Source organism: Protopterus annectens, chromosome 1.part0 (assembly GCF_019279795.1).
Source record: "Protopterus annectens isolate FY-2018-M chromosome 1.part0, PAN1.0, whole genome shotgun sequence".
NCBI lineage: Eukaryota > Metazoa > Chordata > Ceratodontiformes > Protopteridae > Protopterus > Protopterus annectens.
In genome coordinates this window covers 497748554-497771823 of record NC_056725.1, presented here as the reverse complement: position 1 = coordinate 497771823, position 23270 = coordinate 497748554, and the positions used below count along the sequence as shown (strand labels likewise).

At 38.2% G+C, this 23270-nt stretch overlaps 1 protein-coding gene across 1 annotated transcript in view; it reads right to left on the bottom strand.

Moving 5' to 3' along the window:
- Positions 1–23270, bottom strand: part of LOC122793068 — a 970692-nt gene that overhangs the window by 411400 nt on the left and 536022 nt on the right. The window contains exon 13 of the mRNA XM_044060776.1: positions 19705–19835. Within this exon, the coding sequence (XP_043916711.1) occupies positions 19705–19835 (131 nt within the window). The remainder of the gene's footprint in view (positions 1–19704; positions 19836–23270) is intronic.

Sequence of the window (23270 nt, the reverse complement as noted above, 5' to 3'; positions counted from 1 at the left end):
CTGTTTGCCAAAACTGCAAAAACTAATTAGTATGTATTTCTCAAGAATAGTCCAAAATGGATATTTGGGTGAAGGGAGACAGATGATGGTTATTAACATTAGTGAATTATATAGATAAAATATATTTTTTCTCAATAATGTCCATATCCCTAGTATGAATATTATTGTTTGAATGGAAACCTTGTGGGAAATAATGAGATGGAACAGGTTAACAAAATGTACAGTCATCATAAGCAGGCACTCTAATACTGAATTTGAACCTAGTAATAATAGTAATAATAGTAATAATAGTAATAATACAATTTTACATGGTGAGATTAGACTCCCAAGGGTTACAGAGCTTTGAGCAATGGGTTTGAAAAAATGCATAAGTAAATACAAGTCACTATATATACTCTTATCCTTTGGCTAGGATATTTTCAGATAGTATATGATCAACAGCTTTTAAAATTACTTAAGTTACATGTCAGCAGTTTCTTTCCCCATCTTTTTGTTTGTTTTATGGAAGAAACTTTTTCTTTCTTCTTAAGGAACAATCTATCATAGATAGGTATCCCCAAGCTCTTGTTGGTTGTTGAGTTTAAATTATACATCCTAATGACTACTTACATCCAGTTTTATATGTTCATAGGTTCACAGATTCATGAGGGTGTACTAGGCTTATGACCCTGGAGCCTTTACAAGCCTAGCCCATTGGATTACCCGGCATCGTGCCACCTGACCTTAGTTCCCAGTGCCTCTGTCGAGTAAAGCCACTGGAGTTATCCCCGGGGTGAATTTTCTATTTCCCATCCACTCATCAAGATTTCTCTTGAAGAGGGCCAGTGAGGTGCTCTGCTTGACATGTATGGGAAGTCTATTCCATAGCATGGGCAGTTTCTGGGTTATGATCCTGCCCCTCCAGCATGTTCTGTTGATTGTGGTAATGAGGTTGAGGTCTCTGGAGCATGTGGTGTGGAGGGATTGGGATTTCTTTAGATGTAGCATTTCTAACAGAGCTGGGTCAGACATGGCTTTGTAAGTCAAGCAGAGATCGCTTCTAAGTAGGCGATATTTGACAGAGAATAGGTGGAGTTTTTTTAGTCTGTCCATATAGGACAAATGCTTAAGGCCTAGGATCCTCTTTGTGTGGTACTTTTGTGGCCTCTCCAGTTGTTGCAGGTGTTTAGTGAGGTACATGCCAAATGGGGCATTGTACTCAATGATTGGCCTAATGAGGGAAGAGTAGAGGGAGACAATGACCTCTTTCTTCCTGGATGCAAAACTCTTAGTAATAAGATGTGCCACATAGAAGGACTTTCTGACCCCAGTGGCAATGTGGTGGTCAAAAGAGAGGTTGCGGTCAACCTGTGTTTCCAGATCTCTTATAACACCTTCTATGTTCAGTGGACTACCATCGATGTGGTAATTCATGGGAACTGTTTTTTTTCCAAAGGGGATGACGACACATTTTTAGGCATTGAGCTTAAGGCCATGTTGGTTCTCACACCAGTCGTTGGTCTCAGTGAGGCCTTTCTGTAGGATGTCAACATCACTTGTGGAGTTAATAATAGCTCCCAACTTGCAATCATCTGTGAACTTTGTCAGCTAGAGTCCCTTTGTGTTGGCCTGGACTTTAGAGAAGTAGATACCAAACAGGAGAGGATCCAGGACCGAACCCTCCACTTATATAAGACTGGTCAGCAGTTATCAACCACTTTTGTCTTTATTGGTCCAAAGTTAATTCTAGGTAAATCCCCAATTTTGCATTTAATAAAGTGTGCTGTAGCTATTAAACAGACTGTGATATCTCTCTGCTTTTGATTATCTCACAGTGCATATTCATAGGTATTACAGTAAAGAAACTGAGTTTAATGCTGGCCCATAATTAAAGATTTAAATAGAAAGTTAAATATTTAGAAAAAAAACTCAACTGCATTTCATCAGTTAGCTGCATGTTATTAAAATGCTCATTCTACCTAAGATTTTTGTTTTCTAATCTTCTTCTTTGTATTGATTTCTCTAAATGTGTCCAGATTGTCAGTAATCTGTATCAGATTTCTTATGGAGCTTCACAACACACAGAATAAGTAGAAAAGAAAAAAATGACTCTGAAAAGAAAAGGAGGCTAGGTCTCCCTAACTTTTCTAGTATGCAGATGCATCAGTCAGATAGCAGAACATTTGATTTAGAAATACTCCTATACTGGTCTGGACAAATGCCAAGTTAAAAGTTATTCATTGCAGTCATGATGGATCAGTAACTGCACGGTGTGGAATCCATGTGGGCTGGAAAGTAACACGAGAAATACAGAAATTATATGAAAGATTATCATGTATTTCTTAACTCACTGACTCATTCCTGAGCAGTAGGAGGCTAATTAATCTCCTTACTATCGTAAGTCTCAGCCATGAAACCAATTGCTTCCTGGTTGCTTTTTTCCAAATTCCTCTGCTGAGAACACACTTCATAAAATCGGCAATATATGGTGACTGATGTAAGTTACAAAAACATGTAAAATATGAATGCTCTTCAGTCAACAATGGGCTACGTAGTAGTGTTAGTATTAAAGTTTTATCTGTAGATGTTGATGTTATATTGTAGATTTATGAAAGAAAAAATATATTTTATTATCCAAAAAGTATGATAGTTATGGCCAAAGAGTTATATCAGTGCAAGACAGATCCAAAATATGAGGTTGAGAATTGTTCCCGTTCAAGAGTTTTCCAGTGATTAGGACAAAAGAAGATAGCACAGTGTTGTTCTATGATATTGAAGAATCTAAGCAAATTATGCAGTCAGTATTTTCTCAATATTTCAACCAATATTAATCTACAAAACCATATAGATCAGTGGCAACATTGTATGCCTTAATAATGGTACAAGACAGCAACATCTGTTCACATGCTGACCATATAGATTTTTGTAAAATGAATGCAGTTTTGAAAATATAGTTAATAGCCACAGCTGATTTGCCAATAAAACATGTGTATCTCAGAATGTCTTCACATTACCCCTATGTTTTAATGGCATTTTTTTAATAACACCACCAACTGCTTAAATGTACCACAGTCAACATGATGGTATCACATTCCACTTCTGCACTGCACAGAGACCATAAAGTTGTCTCCTTTGAAATAAAGGTAACACCAGGGACACTGGGTAACCCTAAAATATTTATGAATTATTGTACTGCAAACCTCTGACTACTAAGTCACACGTTCACAAAATTTCAAGCCCCCCTACCCAAACCCTGAGAACATGGCTGCTCTATATAGAATCATTCACAGAAACTCTGTAATCATATTAACAGCCATAGTGAGGCAGCTGTGCATACCTGGATTAAACACAAAATCAACTCAATAAACAAGTCACCATGGGGGGATCCCAACATCAACAGGTTGTATAAGGAAAGAGGAAATATTTGGCAAAAATTAGGAAGTGCAATGCCCAGAAAGGTAAAAAAAAAATCCCTCATCAACATGAACAAGCAATTCAGGAGGATAATAAAGTCCACCAAAGCCAACTTTGAGATAAAAATTAACCTCCCAGGCCAAGCACAATCACAAAGCTTTCTTCAGCTATGTCCAGGGCAATACACAGCAATGTAAGAAATCAATTATAAAGGAAGGCATATATACAGAGACAGAAGATAATAGCAAACCTCCAGACCAACAAATTTAGTTCCAATTTCACCGACATCTCCCCATCAGATGCCACTCAGGAAACACCCACAACCATAACTCCCCAAATATCACTAGAGACAAGGTGCTCAATGCCCTCTCCAAGGCCAAGAACACTGGATCAATGGGCCATGATAATATCTCAGGATGCCTCCTTAATTGTATGAAGTGTGAATTGTCAGGACTGTTAGAAACACTATTTAATCACAGCTTCCAAATGGGCTTCATGCCAAACAAAGAGGTCTGCAACGGTTATCCTGCTGCACAAAGGTGGGCCATCCACGGACCCAGGAAATTATTGACCCATAAGCCTGATTAGCCTGATATGCAGACCTATGGACAGAATAAGCATGGACATCCTAAATGAAAATGTAGGCAACCTATAAACATTGGAACCAAATCAGTTTGCAGGTCTTATCTACTCACCCTGTTAAACTTCTTTGAGAAGGCCACCAAAATAATGAATGAGGGCAAAATGGTTCATACTGCCTACCATAACCTGGCCAAGGCATTTGATACAGTATCCCACTCAAGCATTGTAGAAAAAGCTCACTGAACTAGGGATAAACTCATGCATCACCTCCTGGATAGCCCACTGACTTATAGACAGGATCCAAGAAGTTAGAATAGTAGTCTTCCTCTACAAAAAGACCTATAAAAAGGTCAGTGCTGAGGATGATCCTGTTTGGCATCTACTTCTCTGAGATCAGGGCTAACATGTAAGTCTTTGGCTGATTAGATTTAGAGAAAACTGTAAACTGTGTGCAGTTACCGAATCCCCCCAGGACACAAATATCTTCCAAGAAGGCCTGACACAGACTAATAACTGGTTCCAGAGTCACAGTCTAAAACTCAGTGCCAAAAATTGCTTTATAGTATCTTTCAGAAAGATGGTCACAACAGTAAACTACTACATTGACAATATATCCCTAAGTGTAGACTCTGTAGTCAGGGATTTGGGATCACATATATATGGTGATTTGACATTTGATTATCATGTTTCTGTTGTAGTCAAGAAATCATTCTAAGTTGCACAACTTATAAGCAGGGGTATGGCATCTAGATCCAAACATGTTATTGTTCTGCTGTACTTTGCTCTCATAAGATCAATCACTGAGTATAATGCCCCCTTCAGTACGCACCTGGCCAGGTATATACAACAGCTGGGGTGTCCTCAGAGATTGCTCAGAAAAAAAAATACATGGTGTGGACAACAAGTCCTATGCAGAGTAATTCTAAGCCTTGTCCTCATATTCAGTCTCTTACAAGCTACTGAGAGTTGATCTATCGCTGGCCTACAAAGCCTCCTATGATCCAGCCCTTATGGACCTGTTGCATATCTGTAAAACAAATAACATCAGAAACACTTGATGCAGGGACCTAAACTTTGCCTGTAACATAAATAGTGCATGCTGGAGGGACAGGTATGTGCCACACAGGCTGCGCATCACCAAAATAGGTTTCCCATCCATGTGAAGCAGAGTTCATCCCTGCACTTATTCAAGCAAGACCTTGGTCAGTGGATTGTGTTATAAACTTTGGAAAATATACCCCTGATATGGCAAACATGCCTCTATTAGAGACAGAAAGCTTGTAAATGCTTGGCCACCAATGCCCATGTATATATACCCCCACAAAATCTGTAGGAACCAAAGCCTTGCAAATTTTAGTGGGAAGCATGGCTAGGCTTAAAAAGGACCCTTGGGTTGATAGCCTAGTAATTTATTATGATGCTATGATAATGTAAACATGGAAATATCTCACTTTTTCATTGTTATTTACAAATTCTCCTTAACTCCAGCTCTGTATATCTCATGTTGACAATTTCACCATGCATGTTTATCAGATGATGTCAGCTTATAGATGATACCTTACTGTCTTAGTTTTAGGTCTGTACTTCCACCAGGACTGCAAAACTACATTTTGAAAGCTCTGACAAGTACACTCATTTCAATAGCATAAGATGTCTCCTGTAAATCTGAGTATACAGGATACACAGGAACTATGTTTTTTCTGCTGTCTATACTCTTGTAAGAAGTAACGAGTTAAGTAGAATTTGGTGTGCACCTAAAATTGCAATACAAGGGGAAATACAACTAGCGAGCTAGTTTACATTTAACAACTCTCTAGGAGAATCAGGATAGTTTATTCAAGTTATTCTCAGAGCTCCAACACAGAAAACACACAAGTTAAACTGTTGTGGTGATAATATTTGCAGATTACATCATTACTGTCTAAAACAGCTGGGCTGCTCAAGAACTAGCTTGTCAAGTATACTGATTTTCACTCTTCCTAATGTACCAAATATACTACAATCCAATCAGATTGCCATTCACCTTAAGATCCTAGAGCAAGACCTGTCTGATGTGGTCCCCCCATAATTCAGCTTTGCTAAATCAAAATGGAGTAGTTATGCTGGGCTGACATTTACTCACCCCAAAAATAAATAAATAAAATAGAATGAGAACATTCATAATAAGCTTCATACTACACCATCCATTTCTTTAATTGAGCATGCTAACATTGCTCAGATTTTGGCAGAAGTCACTTACAGATCTAAGGGAAAGAGATCTGTCTTGCTCTGGTTACTGCTGGAGAATTAATAAGTTCAGAGTTGATTGTCTCCAGATGTTGTGGAGTTGAAATGTGGTAAATATTTAAAGTAATTCCTTTACTGAAAATGTCTCTTGAGCCCTGTGGAAAACTTTACTGATAGAGATGGCTCTGCATTTTATTTATTAGGGAGGTTTCCAGAAAATATTAAAATGATTAACACAGGATATATCTGACTTAGGCCATTAGTTACCATCTTTCTTTCACTTATTTTATGAAAAAGTGGAAATTTACTCTGAGTTAGTGGGAAGATTATTTATATAGATGCAGCCTTAAAAGTGTCAGTTAAAAGAGCTGATATGAAATAATGAATCGAGTCCTGCAGCATCTTTTTATTTTGCTTGCAAAACTGTATTTCGTTTTTAATCGGTGATATGATGTATTGACTGATGCTTTGTATAATTTGTTTGTTTGTTATTTTTGTCAACTGTTTTGTACATTTTAAAATCTGGTGTTTAGCTGATTGTTTCATCTAGTTACAAAAAGCTTCCAGTAGATAATTTATACACAGTAAGATTGTTATGCAGAGGAGCTGAATTGATAACCTAAAATTCATAGTTCATAATTCATAATTTGAGAGATCTGCATATAAGCTAGAATGGCCCTTAAAATGTAGACTATGGATTTAGGGAATAGGGTAGCAGACCCATCCATATGTCCATGACTTTTTTTAATCCATCCACAGGATTACCCCATCTAATGCCCAAAGGTAAACTTATTCCACAGGTTTGCCAATGGTTGTGTTACAAATGTTGTTCTCTGGTTACTTCTGCACCTGTCAAATTTACATGTTACATGTCCACCCCTTCAAATTGTCAAAGGCTGCAGATGTTCTAAATTCGGTAAAACTCTTCATTATGGAGGGCTTTAAAAGCAAGACAATTAATCTCTTGGCTACCTATAATTAAGTGACAAAAGTTCAAGAGTGGCAAGTCTACTACTGTAAGGTAAAGCCTTATAAACCTGATGCATTTTGGGAATTTTTGAAGAATTTCAAAGGAGTAGTTAAGTCCAATTTATTATGTATGCAAATATACTCTTAACACTAGTCTGAAATAAGAAACAGATTAACTAAGATGGAAAATAAATGCTTGGTAATAGTCTTAAAAAATTAACTGTACAATGTGAGCGTTTTACTGTAACAGTTGTGCATTAGCTCTAAGCTTAAGGCTGTTTGAATTTCTAATTCAAAAGTCTTTATACTCTTTATTCAGATTTACCCATACAGTTATTTGAAATAAAATATAGTTTGCTATAATACATACCTCTACACATGTCTAGATTTATTTTTAACCTTTTATCCCTTAGCCATTTATGTAAATTAGAGAAATTCATACTCCACAACCCCTTTTTCACATTTTTGTACATGGGGTCAGGATGTCACTTCAACAGTGACAATAATCTAGAGCCAACACACACACACACACACACACACACACACACACACACACACACACACACACAAAACTATGACCGATTCAGAGTGTCATATCCACCTAGGACACATCTTTGAAGTATGGGAGGAAACCGGAGCACCCAGAGAAAACTCATGCAAATGCATGGAGGACATGCAGACTCTGCACAGCCAAGTATTGAACTGGAGAACTTCTTACTATGAGGCAACAGTGCTATCTGCTGTGCTACTGTACTACCTGCAAATTACAGAAATAGCTTTTAAAATTATAAACATCTTCAATTTTAAAAATAGGACAGCTTTCATCTTCATATTTAATTATGCAGAGTGTTTTAGATTGGGGAATTAATAAAAATACTAAATTTAACAGTGTAAGACCCGGGGCAGAGCCCTGTGAAGCTCCAGTTTTAAACCTGGCCAAATTAGAATAATGACATCTGATCTTAACTATTTGAGACCTCTGCACTAAGCTATCTTACTATCCACTCATCTACAAAAAAATGTATACAATTTGTTCACAATATCTATGCTATCAAAAGCCTTTGAAAGGTCAAGATTTACTACACCCACACTTACACCAAAATACATTGACTTAATAACCAATTCAAAAAGCCCACTATATTTGCAGATGTGGACTTGTTTGATAAAACAGTAAGCAGACTGAATGGTTGAGGGGATGTGCTTGCTTAAAAACAGCCTTCTGTATAGTTTCTAAAGTAGACAAAGCTCATGCTAGATAAAAAGGCAGTTGCACATCTTTTTAGTCATGTGCTAAGCTGATTCATGAAAAATGTTAATATTTATATTGTTCATCTTTCCAGGAAGTGCATTAATGATAGCTGATTATGTTTTGAATAAATCTACCTAACGACTTTAGCATTTAAATCATTATTGTCATTCAGGTAGCTTTAGAAGACTTGTACCTGCTGAGTGCACCTGATTTGAGCTACATGATCTTCATATGCCTGTTCCTCTTCTGCTGAACAGCTGACTAACACCCCAAGACTTTCCTCATACTCTGAGCACTTCAGCCCAGGTCTCATTTTGTACCTCAACATTCTCACTCTGTGCAAGACACATAAATATTCTTATGCATAGCCTGAATTACTGGACATGCTGTTCCATTCCTTTATAGTGCACTTTTATCAGTAATCATAGAATATAACATAGTACTCAGTAGAATGGAAGAGGACATTGACATTTCTTCATTCCACTCCCCCTATATGCACATATTAATATCTGGTTAGCCTTCTCCACTACCCTCTCACATTGCACTGCACAGGTCACTCTAAGACAGAGATTCTCAACCTTTTTCACCTCGTGGCACACATAAACTAATTGAAAATATCTTTCGGCACACCAAAAAATATATTATATTTTTTGCCTGACAAAAAAATAGGTATAATTTTGATTGATTTAGAAAATTTTTTCCTCTTTTTTTACTTGCATTTAATATTTATTGAGATATCTGAGCTTGACGTTGTTTTAGAATGTGTTTTGTGTGAGGCTGAATTTTGGACAGGCATACTCTTAAATCTTCTTGCATGGTTTCCAGCCATGATCTATTTCTTTTTGTTCTTAATATTATTAATTGCAGAAAAGCTTGATTTGTACAAGTATGACATTGAGAAAAGAAGTGCTTCTATTGCTTTTATGTAATATTTGGGAATTAACTTTTAAGAGATAATCAAAATGAAGCAGTATCTGTTGTTGAATGTTTAGGTATTAATCCTCTGTCATTTCTTATCTCTGTCAACTTGTCCTCTTCTATAATATTTAAATTTGCCAGATTGCATGCATAATGGATCTCTTATCCAATTCAAGGATGATATGCCAACTGAGGGAAAATATTTTTCAGTATTTATACTAAGTAATCTTAAAGTTTGTAAAATTAGATCTATAAGACTTCCATCCAGTTTCCACCTTTTCGTTAGCTCAAGCATTTCTACTGCATTTTCTCTTCTGATTCTTTCTTCCCAAAGCATTAGTTTTTCTTTGAAAGCATTATTTTTGTCATTGGAACTAAGAATGTTTTCACAGTCACCTTGCATGCTTTTATTAAGCGTGTTCAAAGATTGAAACAAATCAGAAAGAAATGCAACCTTATTGCATCAAAGCTCATCACTGAGAAAATCAGCTAACTGAGATTGTTGAGTTGTCAAAAAAGTTAGAACTTCCCCATTTAGTTCATAAAATCTTAATAGAACTTGACAACGAGATAACCACCTAACTTCTTTTTATTTATTTATTTGACATTTGTTTACTGGGAAAGTCTGACTGGACACAGATCCCTTTTCAGTGGAAGCCCAGGTAGAAAAGCTCCAGTTACAAGGAAAATATCAGCATATACTAGCATAGAGTTCCAGTTACAGACATTTCCAAAAGTTTAACAAACATACAGGATTCTATATCGATTACAAATAATCCTAAAGTAGAAGGCATGCACTTCATTTCATGGAAAAAAGTCCCATCATAGCTCATATTGGTACAGTTGCTGTTGAAATAATCGAGATGGTTATACACATACAGATGTAGTTGCTACAGGTGTGATTGAAATGATTAAAAGAGTTATAAACTTAACAGATATGGTTACTACATCCTGTTATTTAAATAAAGAGAGTAGAAGATTGTTTGGGAAATCAGGAAGTCCTAATCATGGAGTAATAAGAACATAGACAGGTGTCCACTAGGTGTGATACGAGGAGCTTTTTGAATTGTGAAAGAGAGCTGTTAGAAGTTATTGGGGTTAGCAGCTTATTCCAAATTTTAGGAATATAGTTAGAGAAGAGAGATTTCCCAGCTGAGATTTTTGGCTTTGGTGGTATCTAGAAGGTGTTGGTTACTGGAGTGAAGAGATTGGGCTGAGGTGAACGGTTGAATGAGTTTTTGGAGAGAAGGGGTTTTATTGGGTTGGCAGAGAATTTTGTGGGCAAAGATTAGTTGATTAAAGTGTAGAAGCTGTGGGAATTTCAGCCAATTAAGTTGTCTTAGTGCTGTCCAGTGATGTGATCTATGTAAAGCTCCAGTGGCAAATCTTGCTATTTTATTATAATGAGATTTCAGTAGGTTTAGGTCCGTTTTGCGGAGATTGGTTAATACTGGAGAGGCATAGAGTCAGGTTGACAGGAGGTATGTGTGGACTAGGGTAACTTTCATGTTAGTTGTAAGAAATTGTTTGTGTCTATATGGGAGACCTATTTTCTTGTGAATCTTTTTGATGGTTTGGGCTATGTGAATATCAAATTTCAGGTTCTTATCAATTTTTACCTCAAGCAGTTTAGTGTGAGTGCTTGGGGTGATTATAGTTTTGTTCCTAGAGAAGATATTAAAGGACTGGGAAGATGAGGGGAATCTGGTTGGGCTAAAAAGAAGGAGCTTAGTTCTGTTGGGATTTAAAATTATCTGGGAGTCAGTGAGCCAAGTTTCTACTGACAGAAATATATATTGGGTTTTAGTGTGGAGGTCTTCCAGTGTGGGGGAACACATATTAAGGTGGAGTCATCAGTGTATCTGTATTGTACTAGAGAGGCTTGTGGTGCTGAGGTCCTGAGGTGGTTAGTGAATAGAGAGAATAGTAGTGGTCCGTGGACTGAACCTTGTGGAACCCCTAAGGAGACTGGAAAAAGAGGAAAGAGTTGGTGTTGCCATTGGATGGCTTGCAGTCATCCTGTCAGATAGCTTTTCAAATCACGTAATAGTGAAATTGCTGAGGTTTAGAGTGGAGACAATATTGATAAGTTTGTGAGTGATCTTGTCAAAGGCCTTGGATAAATCTAAAAATATGTCTGATACAAATTATCTGTTGTTTTTATGGTGGTTAACACTGTTAGTAAAGGATAGTAGTGTTGTGGTGGTGCTTTGAAAGGGACAGATTTGATGGTAGTTTGGGTGTGCATGGCTCTTTCTTGTATTTTGGATAAGGGAGATAGAATGGCAATCGGGCTATAATTGTTGAGTTCAGTGGAATTATCTCCCTTGTGTAGTGGTAGAAAGTAGGAGGTTTTCCATATTACGGGTACCTGGCTTTCAGATATTGAATGGTTTTATGAGTATGGCTACTGAGAAGACTATTGCTTCAGCTGCACTTTGTAGAAATTCTGCTGGAAGGTTGTCAGTGGCTAGAGTTGATGGTTTAAGTTTTTGAAGTAGTTTTTTTACAGTTGTTACTTGCTCATAACTAATCTCCCTCCTCTCTGTTTTATAGCCCTAGTGGATTTTTCCCTGTGGTTTTCTCCTGGCCACAGTACAGGCAACACAGGTTTGAGGACCTTAACAGATACCCTGCAACTCTATCTGTCCAGAAGCCACCACTTTAAGCTTAAAATAATACCACTGAAGTATGTGTCCTAGTAAATAACTACTACAAAAGCTAAACTTTTAATTAATGCTAGACTTTATAAGCACAACAAGAATTTACAGTGTTTTTTTTTTGCTAGTCACCACGAAAAGCAGACACCAGCAGCTCCTGTCCTTTCTCTTTGGTTACCCACTATCTTTACACTGTTTCTGTGTATATTCTCCTGTTCTGCACTTTACCCATCCCTGAATTCATTTCTAGCCTCACTCATAATTGCCTTTCCTAGTGCACCTGCCCTATTTTACTGTCTTCAGACTCTTACATATTAATGTTTTTTGTATGTTTTGCCCTGCTTTTAGCTGCTAGTAATACCTCTCTCTCCCCCTGCAAAGCCCCTCTCTATTGTAGCTTATTTTAACCAAACAGCACTGGGTTTCCTTCAAGTAAATCTACTTGTGCAGCTTGAGGCCAGTGTCCTTTTGTAAGCTTACTTCTGCTCATATTTTATTTCTTTTTATTTTATTTCTGGTGACTATACCTTTAGAAACTTTATATCCTTGTCTCTCAAGCTAGTTTTTCACTATCTTTTCTGATTGTTTCTATGACTACATCTTGACCAGGGTGCTAGCCCCGCTCCATTCACCCTCGCTAAGCTTGGGCTCACTTTGCTCCCCTACCCTACCCCCTTTTCCCAACCACCCCCATTACAATTACCTTTATACTTAACTATCCCTCCCCTTCCTGTCCCACTAGCCACTACAATTCCACTTCCTGCCTATTGCCACAACCACCTTACTAATCTGTCAATCTTGTCAACACCACTTCATCTATACCACTGTCTCTCTACCTACTCTATCTGACCATATTTTATTCCAACATGTATTATTTTCTAATATCTTCTGCACTATTCCTTATTCTCTCTATCTCCACCTCTTACCACTCCAATCTCTCTGACCCACTCCTATGTTCACCAACTTCTCACTCATACAACATATATCCATCTACTTCATCTTTTACTATCTCCCCTAATCTCTTTACTACCTCTATCTCAAGTCTATACAAACTATCCATAATACAGGTTTTTAAACATTCCCACAAAGCTAAGTCAAAACTATACAAACTCCATCTAGCATTTACTACACACTCTCTCACTAAAAACCTACTTTGTTCTGGAGATATCCATCCCAACCCTGGCCCCTCTTCTCTCCCCAAAACTACCTCTACACTCCCCCCATCTTACTCCTTTAACAGTCACCAACCTCAGTCACAACAATCACCTCCATCCAAATACTTAACTATTTACTCATTGAATATTCAGAGTCTAGCAAATAAAGTCACTGACATGCACTCATGAATAGCTCTCAATACCCCTCACATCCTCTCCCTATCTGAAACCTGGCTCAAGCCACATATCTCAAATAGTGAAATACTCCCACCAGGTTATAATATCTTCCAATCTGATAGACCTGTAAAAAAAGGTGGTGGTGTGGCCATCCTCTACCCAAACATTCTTAACCTCTCACCATACCCTTCCCCAATTCCTGACTTCCTCCCAGCTGAAATCATCATCCTTAACTGCCATCTGAATCTCCACAAAAAACTTGCAATTGCCTCTATCTACCTTCCTCCTGGTAACAATCTGCCCATTCTTGAAAACATCCTATCCTGGTTCTCCCACAACATACCATATGAGACTCTTATCCTTGGTGATGTCAACATTGATTGGTCCAAACTCACAACTGACTCCCCCCAACTCAGTATCCACCTACACGGCTTCCACCAACTTATAACATCTCCCACTCACTTCCATAAAAAATCCTCTTCCAGCTCCATCATAGACTGGATCCTTACCAATTCCCCCCACCAATACCACAATCCCAGCACCTTACCTGACTCCCTCAGTGATCTTCTCCCTACCATCATCTTAAGACACTACTCCCATATTCCTAAACCCCACCTTATCAAAGACTTTCAATTCATCCCAATTTAACTCCATTCTCCACAACATAGGTTGGTCCATTCTAAAACACCTCCCTCTAAACGATGCTGTAAGCACTTTGAATAGCATCTTCATGAATACTCTAAACTCCTTAGCTCCCTCTAGGAAGATCAGAGTAAAATCAAACCATGCTCTCTGGCTCTTCAAAGAGACTAGGTCCCTTATGAAACAAAGAGATCATGCTTGGAAAACCTAGACTAAAACTAAACAACCACCTTTTCTTCAAAAATACAGGCAACTGAGGAACCTTGTAAAAAAAAAAAAAAACATACAACTAATGACAAAAAGTTATTCTATAGCTCTGCTCAGCTTAACAACAAATCCAATCCTCAAAAATTTTGGTCAACTCTCACCAATATACTCTATCCTGGTAAGCCCTCTAATCCCTCCCCATACCCTAACTCTTCCTCTCAGGAAACAGCTACTCTCCTGAATAAACACTTTATCTCTTCCATCCAAAATCTGGTAACCTCTAAGCCAAACTCTACTTCGACACCCACCTCTCCAAGTCCTACTAACCCAACTTTGTTTTCTTTTGAGCCAGTTCCCATTACTTACATCAAATCTCTACTACTCAAGCTAAAACCTTGCTCTCCTTCCACTGACAATCTATCTCCTACATTCCGCAAACTTGCTGCTGACTCAAGTGCCTATCCTGTATCTATAATAATTAATCGACCTATTCTGGAACCAACTGTCCCCACCCTTTGGAAATCTTATCCCTCTTCATAAAGGTGGAAACTCCACTGACCCCTCAAACTACCAACCCATTGCCATTCTGTCCCCCCTCTCCAAGATATTAGAAAAATTTATTCACTCATAGCTTCTCAATCACCTCCTCACACACCACTTCCTTACCCCTAACCAACATGGACTTCGTCCTCACCACAGCACCACCATTGCCCTCCTCTCCTTCACTCATATCATTGCAGAGGCCCTAGACAACAATAAACTAATTTCCTGTCTCTTCCTAGATCTCTCCAAAGCTTTCAATACTGTCTCTCATCCTCTACTACTATCCAAACTCGCAAATCTCCACCTATCCCCCTCCGCACTTGCCTGGTTTAATAGTTACCTATCTGGCAGGGAACAATCTGTCAAATGGCTCTCATCCTCCTCACCTTTCCTTCCCATCTCCACTGGTGTTCCCCAAGGCTCCATCTTGGGACCCCTTTTGTTTAACATCTTCACCAATGATCTTTACACCTCATGCAAAGAATTCTCCCTTATTCAGTATGACGACGACTCCACACTTATATCCATCTCAAATAACATTCCTGGACTACACTCCCTGACCCAACAGGCCCTACTATCCACCGAACAATGGCTCTCTCACAACCTATTGATCTTAAATCCCAAAAAGACCAAACTCCTACTTTTCCTTCCCCATTCTCTTTCTCATCACAAAACCTCCTTTTTTATTACATCTTCTAACAACACAAATATCCAACCTGACACCCACACAAAACTCCCAGGGGTCATTATCAATGACAAACTCAAGTTCAACCTACACATACTCCAATGAATAAAAAAAACAAACTAGAAACTAGGTCTGCTATATCGGAACAAAAAATTCCTAACCCCTGAATCTAGACTTACCCTGGGCCAGGCATTCCTCCTCCCCTCCCTCTTATACGCCACCCCAGTTCTTACCAATATCCAGGCCTCCACCCTAAACAAACTGCAACAGACTTACCATAAAATAGCCATATTCATTACTAACTCCCCATACAACTCACACCACTGCATTTCTTTAAACTCTCTTCAATGGCTTGAACTTCCCCAGTTTCTGCTATTCTTATCAATTTCATATGCTACACTCTATTCTTCATAAACCCTCCTTCTGTCCATCTCTATCTTCCTTAGTCTCCATCTACATCCCATCCCGGACCCTCCATACTTCTAACCAACAATTACTTGATATCTACCACCCAAAAAGGTCAGTAGTCAAACTACTCTACAAACACTCCCTTGCCCATGCTTGGAACAAACTTCCCCTTGACTTACGGTCAATCTCCCGCACCTCACACTTTAAAAATGAACTAAAAGCTTATTTTCTCAATTCTAGAACCTGCCCTTGCCATGACCCTACCTAGTCTTCCTTCCCTTTATGTACCCTCAAAAGGACCATACTTAGTACCTCATTACACCTCTCACTCCAATGTGTCTACTAAGCATTTGCACAATTTTATACAAACAAAAAATGTTCATTGTTGACCTATTGAACTATATCAATGTAAAATTATTACTTAGCTTCTTTTTAATGCAACTTTAACTTTATGCATGTATCCCAACATATGTGAATCGTTTTGCTATAACTGCTATTATATCAATATTGTTTAAAATTGTATTTGTTTTAAAATGTATTACTGGAGCTTTTCTCCTCGGTTCTCCACTGAAAATGGGCCACAAACCCAGTTGGACAAACCCGGTTAACAAATGTCAATAAATAAATAAATAGATACTGGGAGTAGGTTGACGTGGCAGGTTGAGTCTTGGGATTTGTTGCTGTTCTGGGGGGCAAGAGAGGTAGGGTTCCTATCAAAGCCTTGAGAGTTTGCTAGGGATTGAATAGTTTCTGTGAAGAATTTATTACATTGGCTTGCAATCATCAGAGTTGTTGGTTGATGGGGCAGGGGTGGTGGATTTACCAGGTTGAAACATGTTATTAACTGCTGCCCAGAATTTGTTTGGGGGGGAGTTGCATGTTTATTTTGGGTGTTTTGGTAATAGTTGATGTTGTCTATTTTTTTATTGTTCTGAAGTTCTAGATATGTTTGTTTAGTTATCTGCCTTTTTTTTTTTTAATTGTTGCCAGGCTTTGTCTCTAGCCTTGAGAAGGGATCTACATTCTTTAGTTAGCCATGATGCATACTTAGATTTTCTGATAGTTTTAGGGGGAGCATGGGAGTTTGTATGTCTAAGAATGCATTGTTGAATGAGTTAACTGTGTCATCAAGAGGTAACTGTTTGAGATATTCCCAGTTACAACTATTTAGAGTGGTGATTACACTATTTAAGTTGAATTGTTTTTTGTTTCTGATTAAGCGGAAGGTGGGTTGGATGACTTGGTGAGTCCGAGTCCTAAGAAGGAAAGTTGGCTGATGGTTACTTAGACTGTCTGGCAGACAACCTGATTGAGATGCCTGAGATGGGTTGCTAACTAAAATCCAATCAAGAATTGAATGTCTTTTGGAAGATTTATCAGTCCTTGTAGGGGAGGTGATGAGTTGAGTAAACCCATAGAGGTTTATGTGGGAAGATGGATTTTCTGAGGAGTAGTTAAGCCAATCTATATTGAAGTCTCCTATCAGAATTGTTTCTTGTGGATAAGAATTGGATATCCAGAGTAGTATGTTTACCAGAGTCGGGATATTGTTTCCTGGTGGGATATAACCACCAATAATATTAATGTGTTTTTTGGGATTCATTTTTAATTTGGCAAAGGTAAGTTCAAGTGTTGTCAAATTCAGGAATGTTTATGTCTATGTGGTATAGAATTAGATGGTTTTTAAATATTATAGCTACTCCTCCACCCTTTCTAGATTTCCTGTCTTTTTATATAATATTGTACTCTGGGGCTGTTATTCCATTGTTGTTAATATTGCATGGAATGTTGTTAACTTCTGCATGGAATAACAACTGCATGTAAGAAGCTTCCATTGGGGAACATAGTGCTGCAAACAATCTTTATTGTAATAGCCTGCTTTTTATACAACTGACAATTGTGACATTCTGTCTAGTACTTTATTCAGTGTAGGTACCAATGATGTTGATGCTAGTACTTCTCTATGGAGAAAACAATAAATACAAATAATTCTAGGATTCTATTTTTGCGCCAGTGTAACAAATCATTTTACATTTCATGATACAGAGTGGGCACCATCCATACAAATACTGATGCAGGACAAGTTATGTCAGTTGCTAGTTTCTCCACCAATAAGGGCCTATTGTCCTTGAGCACAGGCAAGATAGCAGCCTTGTGTTTTGTACCCATGTGTATTTGTGCCAATCAGAGCATCTGTGCCACGGTACCTTGCCTCCGTGATAATTCTAATCTTTATTTAATTCAAAATAAAATGGAGACAAAGTAGGTTTTGGTGGGTTGTGGACAGACATTTTTGGTGGCAACAACAGCAGGTGAGTGAAGTAATCCTTAAGTTCTAAAAGGCTAACCACCTTTTTAAAAAATCTTGTGGCACACCTGTTGACCTCTCAAGGCACACCAGTGTGCTGTGGCACACTGATTGAAAACCCCTCCTCTAGGACGATTTAGATTTTCTAGGTTCCTGCCTCCCTAAGTTCTCTTTGAAGAACACCTACCTGCATATACTCTGCATTATCAATATAGTCACGGACTTCAGCCAGTGAGGTACATAATCTCACTCTTCCTTACCTTAAATGCTAGTTGCCATCTATTTGTTTATATACAAACTATACCAGACCTTATTGAAAACTAGCAAGTTTCCCCATTAAAAAAATGGATACCAAACTTTTTGTCATTAGGAATAGGCTGATTTTTCTTTCAAGTCCCTGCATGAAGATAACATTTAATAAGCCAAGGCGTGGGGCTCTAGGACTAACCTTTAAGCTGTGGCACTGGTTGTTTTTTTTTTTTTTACTGGTTGTTGTTCTTTAGGTAGTATGCCCTGATTAATGTCTGTTATGTAAACAGTGAGCCTTAAAACCTGAGTGACCTAAGATAATGAACTACAAATACATAACTATATGTTCACTTCAGCTGGATGTCAAAGCCTCTTTCACATACTGTGTGACTCTGAGCAAGTCTCTTTATCAGAACAAAGCTGACAAATTCCAGTCCACCAAAAATGCACTTATTTGCCATGTCCTATCTGTCTAATAAAGACATACAAATTCCTGTTTAGTAGTTCATATCTGATTAACAAAAACACAGATGTCCTGTTATTTTCAACATTTTGGATATGTACCATAGCATTTACGTTTCATGCCAGTCTTTCAGAGGATGCCTCTACCTTGTCCATACTTCCTTTCATCTTTTGCTATATTGCTGTTGGTTTTCTTATTGTTACTTTACTGATTTTGAAATTATACTATTATCAGATTTTAAACTGCACAGTTTATTTTGGTCCAAGTTGTGTCTATAAAGGGTCATCTGATCTGTCTACAAATCCATTTAACAAGTGTTAAATAAATAAATTAATATTTTGTAACAGCCCTTGATAGAATCCATCTACACTACATTTGCAGAACTCTCACTGTCTCTTTTTTAGTGACTCACTTACACATGAGATGTGACTAAGTTGGTATGCACTTTACTATATGAGGACATACTATTGTCCATCTGCAGGACATCAGTTAGGGATTCTTGCACAAAATAACTTCCAGTTTACAATTAATGCAGTCAGAATTTTAACTATTCTAGAAGGTAGACAAACTTTCCTTTCTACTGAAATTATTATAATTGCTCATTAAACATCTTTGTCCATACCCTCTCTCTCACACACACACACACACACACACACACACACACACACACACACACACACACACACACACACACACACACACACATACACACATGCATGCAAACTGGCTCTAAGGTTATCATCTGAAATGTAGAAGAGTGATCTATAGTACACACTCGTGCACACACAACACACACACACACACACACACACACACACACACACACACACACACACACACACACACAGACAAAACAAAAATAAATAAATACCTTTCATAGTCAGTGTGGCATCTAGTGACAACAATATTTTCTACTGCTGAAATTGTAGAATTTTGTGGACATTTCCCATGGTCTTCATTCTTTGTATGCTTTTTACTGTTTTTCATCGATTTTTCTTGGACCTGTAACAAAACAGCTCAGTAAGATGCAATGCAATGCGTCTGTTGAATTAAACAAATCTAGAAATATTAAAAGTCACTATGGAGGTGCAGTACTTGAACTATTTGCCTCAGACTACTGTAGTCTAGGGTACAGACCTCACTGCTGGGCACTAACCTAAGTACTGTGGTTCCTCCCCTCCAAAAAAGCATGCTTGTTGTTCTGTTAAAAACTCTCAGTATGCACTGGATCTATTCCTGCCATGGTGATCCGATCTGTGCATAAAAAGAATCAGATAAAAATGGTTCTCTTACCTGCTTAGCAAATAGCCATCCACTTGTTTTAGTTACTATAATTTGTTTTAAGAGTGGACATACTATTTAGCCATGTAAGTACTTAGCACAAGCGGATGCATTTTTTTGTGTTACAAATGTACTTATTTCAATAGCATGTGATGCAGCTATATTAATTTGTTAGGTATATAAAAATTATGGTATTGCAAATTCAGCTATCTATCTAGTCAGAATGTATTTTCCTTGGAATTTTAGGAAGAAAAACTCAACAGGAGTAATCAGTCTGAAAATACATGGAATAAAATACATAAATGGAGAGCAATATGCAAAGTAATTAAATGCAGCATATGAATAAGATGTTGAAAATCTGTAATAACATATACTAATATATGTAGAATACAGATTGATAGACCCAGTTCAGATTTGGAATTACATACTCATATATATATATATATATATATATATATAGAGAGAGAGAGAGAGAGAGAGAGAGATCTTGCAGAACTTATTACATACAGTGGTGTAAGATGGATAGTTAAAATATGCAGTAACTTTAATTCAGTGTATAGACAACTGCAGCAGTACTATAAGGATGTTGTACTTTATGCTCAAGACAGATACACTATGTCTAGACACTAACTGTGTAAGATCCACAATAAAAATAAGATATTTGGTCTGCAACTCGTGAATAATGGTGCACGGTAACTCATCTGTCAGAGACTAAACAGTGGGTCATAATATTGGTAGAGCAGTAACTTGACTAAATTAATTTACTAGAAAGGCTCACCCAGACTCTGCTATACTTTGCTGTGAGGGGAAAAGTTAGTTTGCTTTTTATTTGTTGTATTTTGTATCACTTTATTGCCTTTTTTCTATTTTGAATACTGTGATTTGTTTTCTTGACCTTGTGTTTTACTTGTATTCTGCTTTTAACTGCATATTAAAACATGAAAAGAGACCACAGCTCTGTCTCTTGTGAGTCAGGCAGAAATTGTTTTCCCCACACCCCCACCCGGTTACTATTGTGTTCTTAAACACTACTGTCTTTCTAGTTGCCTGCCCCTTATGTTAATTTGACCATATATCTCATTTCCTTTCTGCTTTAACTGGCTTGTGTATGTAAGCACAACATTATCAATTTGTGAAATCACTCCCCTTCAACTATTTCAATTTATTGGCCATCCTGCTGTATTTCATACTACCAGAATACAAAACTGACCACCCCCTTTCAATCTATCTTGCTGTTTTAAAAATAGTGACTCTGCACTAAAACAACATTTTAGACAGGTAAAACTTAAGTTACCTACTTTTACATCTAACTCCTTTAGTGCACACTGCAGTGTTTAGGATAAACCTTTTTTTCATCTTACCATTAAGCATCCCTGTGACTAGCACTTGCTCTAAAACCTGTTGGAAAGCACTAGGAAGCCGTAAACTGATACAAGCACTCAACTCTCCTTATTAATAAGGAGAAATTAATAGTAGGCACTAAACAGCTTATAATTGCAAAGTACCTTGCTAAGGTAAGGGAAAACAGCTCCTGTACTTTACAGAAAAAAAAGCACCAAACCAGACATGTCCAAGGGTCAGCTTCCGGTGATTTCTCCTGTCCACCTGGTGAATCAAGGCATACTGGGGCAATGCAGCAATTGCCTCATGTACACAGACAACCCTCTCCTCCTACCACCCAACACTACAACCTGTGAGAGATGCACTTACATAGCCAAAATGGAAGCAAAGCTCTCTCTACCCAAGATTGTGCTAGATAGTCAGGAAGAGAAGGTTAACACCCACACTACACCTCAAGCAACACAGAGCCCTTCTAAACCCACACCACCAACACCCTCACATAGCAACACTAAACCCTCATATGGGGAGGCCTTTAAAAGTAACCTGCCCAAGCAACAGGGACTTCTGAAGTTGAAACACAAACAAACACCAATCACAACCAAAGTGTCACATAGCTCAGAACACCTGTGTGCCAACCAACAATAGCCCCTAAGGCAAGACAACGTACCCAGCACTTTAGTCATAGGTGACTCTATAGTCAGGCACACTGATGTCCCACTCACTGGGCTGAACAAGGAGAAAATTACAGTCAGCTACCTGATGGGTGCCAGGATCTGCCACATAATGCATGCACTCAAGTCACTCCACAACAAGTACACATATGACTCTGTCATTGTCCATGTTGGAGTGAATGACTTGAGATGAACCTCCCTGGACTACATGAAAAGAGACATGGAAGAGCTCTTGGATCATGTGGCCCAGGCAGGTATGACCCTAGCCTTGAGTAGCATCTTGCCTTCACCCAGAATGATACCACAGTATAAGGACAAAATGATTGAGTTCAACAATTGGCTAAGCTTCTGGTGTCATTCAAAAGGGATCCAGTATCTGTCTGTCTGGGACGACATGATCGACAGACCACAATGCTTTGCCAGAGATGGTCTGCACCTGTCACACCTGGGATTCAGGTTACTGGCTAAGGCTCTTCACACCCCTATAGGGCCTATTTAGGCAAAATTCAAAGGACAAAACCACCACTGTAACAGGTACAAGCATGCAAAATCTGAAGGTAATGCTACTCAACGCTAGAAGTCTAAACCTCAAAATGCACTCTCTCAAGGCACTCCTAAAAATGGAGAACATCGATATCTGTGCAGTAACTCAGACCTGGTACAAGGCTCCAGAGAGCACCCCTGCAATACCAGGCTACAACTCTTACCACACTTTTCAGCCAACAAACCAGGACCAAAACACTAAAGGTGGAGGAGTGTCCATATTCACCAAGGATATTCACACCACCAGGCTAGTTGCCCAACACAATGCATCTGAAATTCTCCAGGTGCAACTAACACTAGATAAGAGTGCAATCCAAATTGTAGTTTGCTGCAGATCCCCCACCATGTCCCAATATTCTCATTACACCTTTCTAAACATACTGGAAAATATTAAGATACAACCAAACACCCTAATACTGAGTGATTTTAACTATCCTGCCATTAACTGGAAAAACTACTCATGTACCAACACCTTTGCCCAACGGTTCTTGGAATTCATAAATTCCAATGCCCTGGATCAACTAATCCATAGTTCCACCAGGGGCTCCAATATCCTAGACCTGGTCATTACCAATATGGGAAATCGATGCTCCACACCTAT